The sequence below is a fragment of the Chinchilla lanigera genome, unplaced genomic scaffold (genome assembly GCF_000276665.1).
Source record: "Chinchilla lanigera isolate Chin_1 unplaced genomic scaffold, ChiLan1.0 scaffold00002, whole genome shotgun sequence".
Lineage (NCBI taxonomy): Eukaryota > Metazoa > Chordata > Mammalia > Rodentia > Chinchillidae > Chinchilla > Chinchilla lanigera.
The window spans coordinates 49,188,205-49,193,875 of NW_004955403.1; the positions used below are offsets into that span (position 1 = coordinate 49,188,205).

The window sequence follows — 5,671 nt, forward strand, 5'->3', positions numbered from 1 at the left end:
CCCGCTGCCGCAGCGACCGCGCTCCCAGACCCAACTTTGCCGCTCGCCCCAGCTCGCGCGGCGGCCGCGGGGGGCGTGGGCGGGGAGGGGAGAAAGCGAGGTCAGGGGGAGGGACCGCCAGGGTGGGTCGCTGCTCGCCAGCGCGGCTTCCTTTCTGTGCACCTTGCGGGCGACGAGGCGGCTGCGAGGGGTTTGTGCCCGGGGACGGGGAGCCTCGTGGACCCGGGGGAGGACGCACGGACTGACTGACGGACGCAGAGGACCGGCCCGAGCCCCCGCGCCATGGCCGAGAGGAAGCAATCCGGGAAGGCAGCAGAGGACGAAGAGGTCCCTGCCTTTTTTAAAAACCTGGGCTCCGGCAGCCCCAAGCCGCGGCAGAAATTCTGTGGCATGTTCTGCCCGGTGGAAGGGTCCTCGGAGAACAAGACCATCGATTTCGACTCGCTGTCGGTGGGCCGGGGCTCGGGGCAGGTGGTGGCTCAGCAGCGGGACGTCGCCCACCTCGGGCCCGACCCGCAGTCCCCCTACTCCCGGCAGGGCCGGCGGCCCGGCGAGGAGCCATCTGTTGAATCCGGCCGGAAGGTGGAGATCCGGCGGGCCTCGGGCAAGGAAGCCCTGCAGAACATCTATGACCAGGTTGGTATGGGGCTGGGGTGGAGGCCGGGGCGGGGCGCGGGGATCGCCCCCTTTCTCCTCTTTCCCCTCGCGGAGAGCCGCCCGCCCGCCCCCCCGCGTGCCCTCCCGCAGGCCCCGCCCGGAACGCGGCTCCGCATCTGCACGCGCGCCCTCCCCGCACGCCCCTCTTGCGCAGGGTGCGGCGAGGCTCGTGGTGGGCGGCCGTGCGCCCACAAAGACTGCCCGCGACTCCCTGGGCTTGGGAGCTGGGGGGTGGGTGGAAAGGACAGGCTGATCCCCGGCTGGGGGCGTCGCGCACGGGGCTTGGATGGACCATGCTTCCTTTCTTCTTAAATCCTCCTCCCGGGCGCCTTCCGATTGCAGCCGTGGCTGGATGCCCCACCCTTTTCTGATGCAGCTCGGAGCGCGCAGTGGAGGGGTTGCGGGAAGGCCCGCGGGCTCCCCGGGGGTCGGGAGGGGCTGGGGTTCCGACGGTCCCACTCCTCCGGTGCTGTCCGCGCTCGCATCCTGAGCTCGGAGGTCAGGACCATGGCCAGCTCCTCCCGGACGTCTTCAAGACGCTCAGCACCTGCGACTGGCGTTCAAGGCATGCAAGAGCGAGGGAGGCCGAGGAGTCACCCGAGGAAACCAAGTCTCCTAAATAGACCATGTGGAGAACAAAGTTGCCCTGAACAGCTCAGCAAGGGCTTTTCACAGCGCTCCCCCCGCGCTGTGGGGAGGCACTTTGGGGCTGGGGATGGAGTGGATTACATTCGGAGGGGTGGGAGGAAGAAAAGAAAATGGGAATAAACGCCCCACGTGGGAAGACTAAACCCCTTACCCTGTGTTAATAGGGAGACAAAGAAGGCTACTTTGGTTAGCCCTGATTTTAAAAAAATGTTCCACATTGTCTGGCAAATATGAACAGTGTCCTCTCACACATAACGTTTTCTTTGCCAGGGTGACCTTTCTACTTGTGCAATAGTTTTTCACTGCCTTAATTTCTCAGCTGATCATTTCCAGTGCATGATGTGTTAACCCTTGTTCGCTGTTTCTCTCCCACATCCACGGTGAAGATGCAAAATCGATCAATGAATGGTGATATATTGCATACCTGTCGTGTGCCCTGCCTTCCAGGGCAGGGGGAAGGTTAGTCATACAAAGTTTAAGAAGCTTCATTTTAAAGGACTTCTGGGGAGTTGGAGGTGGTCTGCACATATTCACTGAGGAATTCCATGAACTTTTATTTCCATCCAGGCTGTATACACGCTGTGAAAGCATCAGAGGACAATTAAGAGTTGTACTGGTTGGGACATGATGTTACTGCCTGCTAATACGGCCCAGTCTTGTGGCTTTTCCCTTTTGTAGGACTAACTTAGGAAAAATAGCCATCTGCTGCCATTTTCAAAAGGTGATGCAACTCATCACTTAATTTGCCCCATCCTCTGATTTATTGTGTTTTATATTCATGCATATTTATTTGTATTCATGTTTACTTAGGAGGCAACTAGAAGAATCTTAACCCAAAAAACTTGCTTTGTTCCAAGCAGTCAGGTAACTGAAGTAGGTCTCTATTTCTGTATGTACCTCGTACTGAAGCTGGATGTGAAATGAGGTGAGGGCCAGGATTGGAGAGGGCAGCATGGTCGTGTGAACAGCCTCTTGTAAGGCAGGGGGCGTAGGCAGTGTCCTGCAGGGAGCAGGAACACCTGGGGCATCAGAGCAGCTCCCGTGAAGAAGGGCGGATCAGGGGCAGGAGTTGAGAGTGGCCACCCCATAATGATGGAGGTGAGTTGCAGCTGGAGTTGGAAAGGTTTCACTGGGCTAAATAACACATGGAGTTTCTTTCTCATTTAGAAGCTTAGATGTTTGATCATCATGGCTGCTTGTGTGAACACTAATAGCAATTCTAAGCTGTGACCCTAGAGCACACAAGAAGGAGAGACTGGAAGAGAAAATGCCAAGCCAAAAGCCAAGGCAGTTTCAGCTTCTGCAAACCGATGTTGACTGCAGTTGTCTTGTTATTAGTAACAGAGGGTGATTCTGGCTCGGCCTTTCTGCAGCCCTTCTTGACTTTGCATGTTCAATCCAGCATCACTGCATAAGAGATGCATAGATGGGATTTGGCCATTCGTGATTAAGATCACTTATGTGGACTGGTGCATAGAACGTCTGAATTTTTCATATCTGCGTAAGAGGGAAAAGGCATGTATATGTGCATATGTTTATAACAATGGTGATTTCCAAAAGCACAGTTGGGCACACCGTTTTGACCAAATTGAGTGGTCAGTACATAGTTCTCAGCTAATGAGCAGGGTGGCCTAAAGCTTCTCAGCACATCCCTCAGAAGCTCTGGGACAAAGAGGTAGACTGGGTGGCTCCCTGGGACCCTGACTCATGGCTTCTCTCCTCCTGTGTCTCACTTTGCAGGTGCTGTGATGTATGGTCAGAGTGGCTTTGCTCAGCTGTCATACCGAGGTCCTGCTGTTCCTCTAGCAAGGATCTGGGGAGGGAAGGAGCAGATTCCTTAGCCATGTGGCTCATGTGAGATGGGAGAGGTTGAGTGGCTGCATTCAGAGGGATCCAAAAGCACCAGAAAAATTTAACCTGGGCCCCCAGGTTTTGGTGAAGGGAAAGAGCCATTATAGCAGCTGGGAATAAGGAAAACTTCTTTGTTATAATATTTTTTTCCATATATGTCCTTGCAAGAGTCCATGTTGGGCTGCAGTGAGGTTCTGTTGATTACTACTTGAGCACTCTGAGCCTCTTAGGGTAGAGAGCAGATGGGCAGCTGTCTTGGTGTATTCATCAGGATGCTATCATTATAGCAAAATACCTGAGAGAGGCTGCTTATGAAGTAAAGAGAGGTTTGTTCCAGCTTATGGTTTGATAAATTCAGCTTGAAGATCAGGCAGCCCTATGGATTTGGACCTCTGGTGAGTTTGGACCTGTCGTGTTGGTAGCAAATCATATTGAGAAAGTGGGAGAGCAGGAGGGATAAGGAGAAGGAGAGGGAGACCAATGGTATCTTGAACCAGGAAGTAGACAGAACAGAAAAACCAGGATCTCACAGTCCCTTTGGAGGACACACCCACAGTGACCTGGGCACCTTCCCTAAGGTTCCATCTCTTAAAAGTCCATAGCACATCCCAGGACTGTCACCCTGAGGACCAAGCCTTGTGTGCTCTAGGGTCACAACTTAGAATTGCTATTAGAGTGTTCACACAAGTAGCCATGATGATCAAACATCTAAGCTTCTAAATGAGAAAGAAAGTCCATGTGTTATTTAGCCCAGTGAAACCTTTCCAACTCTGGGGGACGTGTGACATCCAGACTATAGCAGTTGGCCCACTTCTCCTAGCCAGTGCCCAAGGGTCCTCAACCTCTTCCATCCCTCTGAGGAATTCTCTCCCTTCCACCCTAGACGTGGTTGTGACCGAATTAGCAGCTCAGTGGGATAATAAATAATGGCCCTCAAAGGCACTTCTGGTTACCGCTCCTTGCAGCAAACAGGCTGTGCAGGGTGGGGTGAGCGGGAGGTGGTGCTCTTCTCCGGAGAAGGGGCCAGTGAACAAACCAGACAGCATTCTGCTGAACATGGCAGCATCACTGCCATGGTTTGAGTGTGTCTCCCCCAACACATGTCTGGAACTTAATGACCAATGCAATGGTATAAGGAAGTGAAGTCTATTAAAAGGTTTGCACCTCATGCATAGATCATGCTGATTGTAGAAGGGCTCGAGACCATGAGTTTTCTCTCATCCACGTGATGCCTTCCACCCTGTCTAGTAGCAGGAAGGCCCTCTCCACATGTGGCCCCTTGATCTTAGACTTCCCAGCCTCTGGAACCATGAGGCAAATACATTTCTGTCATTATGCCATATATTACCTAGTCTCAGGGATTTGGTTATAGCAGCATAAAATGCATAAGACATCACCAAGTCTGTAAAGTTCCTCCTAATGGTCTTTTCATTCTGTCTCCCTCCACATCCCCATGTTGATTCCCTCCCAGCCCTGTGCCCTCTGTACAGTTCAGTGCCATCCCCGCCCCCGGCTGAGGTGTTCCTTCTAGATCTCTCTTGCCCCAAAAGACAGCGTCTTCTAGAATCATTCTTGTCCCCCTGTTCATCCTCGTCCCATTCAAAGTTTTTTCCTAGTATTATTAGCTACAGAGAAATCTCAGCAATTAGAAGTCATCTACCCCTTCTGTGAATGACGAATATCCAGGTTGTCCCAGAGATTCTCGTTTGATCAGAGTCTGTGAAACAAAATGGATATCTAGTTAGTGAGATGTGTGATGGAGATTTGGCTGAAAGCCTAGAACAAGGGTAATCTCTTGACACTTTGGAAGCCATATTGGTTCAGAAGAAGAAGAACAGATTTGAGCATTTGTGAGTTCAGGATTCCAAAATCCTAAGACCCCTTGGAGTTCCCAGGAAAGAAATCAGAAAAGAGAGACACGGGTATGTGTGTGTGTGTGTGTGTGTGTGTGTGTATGAATACATAATTACTGGTTGTTCCTGATTCCTCAGTTTTTGAACTAATCATATAACTGGTTAAACTGGAAAACATTTTAATGTAATGTTTATAAAATGTACATAGCATAAAATTTTCCCCCTTGACTATTTTTTTGTTTGTTTGTTTGTTTGTTTTGTTTTTCTCTGGTACAGGGAACTGAACTCACGACCTTGCGCTTGCCAGGCAGGCGCTTTTGCCGCTGAGCTAAATCCCCAGCCCCTCCCCTTGACTATTTTTAAATGTACAATTGAACAGGGTTGAGAACATTCACATTGTCATGCACACAGTCTCCAGAACGTTCCTGTTTTGCAAAACCGAAACTTGGTACCCATGAAACTCCCCACGCCTCCTTCCTAACCCCCAGCAATCAGCATTCTCCTTGCTGTCTGTATGAGTTTGACCACTCCAGGTCCTCATGTGTGGAATCATGTCGTACTTGGCTTACTTCCTCGGGCATATTGTCCTCTGCTTTGATCCGTATTGTAGCATGTGTCAGAATTAATTGATTTCTCTCTTCCTCACTTTCTCTTGATACTAG

The 5,671-nt window shown here is 51.3% G+C and overlaps 1 protein-coding gene across 1 annotated transcript in view; it reads left to right on the plus strand.

The window, feature by feature from the left end:
• The first annotated feature begins 54 nt into the window (after positions 1-54).
• The window catches only part of Dpysl2 (dihydropyrimidinase-like 2), a 118,658-nt gene continuing 113,041 nt past the window's right edge, over positions 55-5,671 (plus strand). The window contains exon 1 of the mRNA XM_005373727.2: positions 55-636. Coding sequence (XP_005373784.1) covers positions 283-636 — 354 coding nt within the window. The 5' untranslated portion in view covers positions 55-282. The remainder of the gene's footprint in view (positions 637-5,671) is intronic.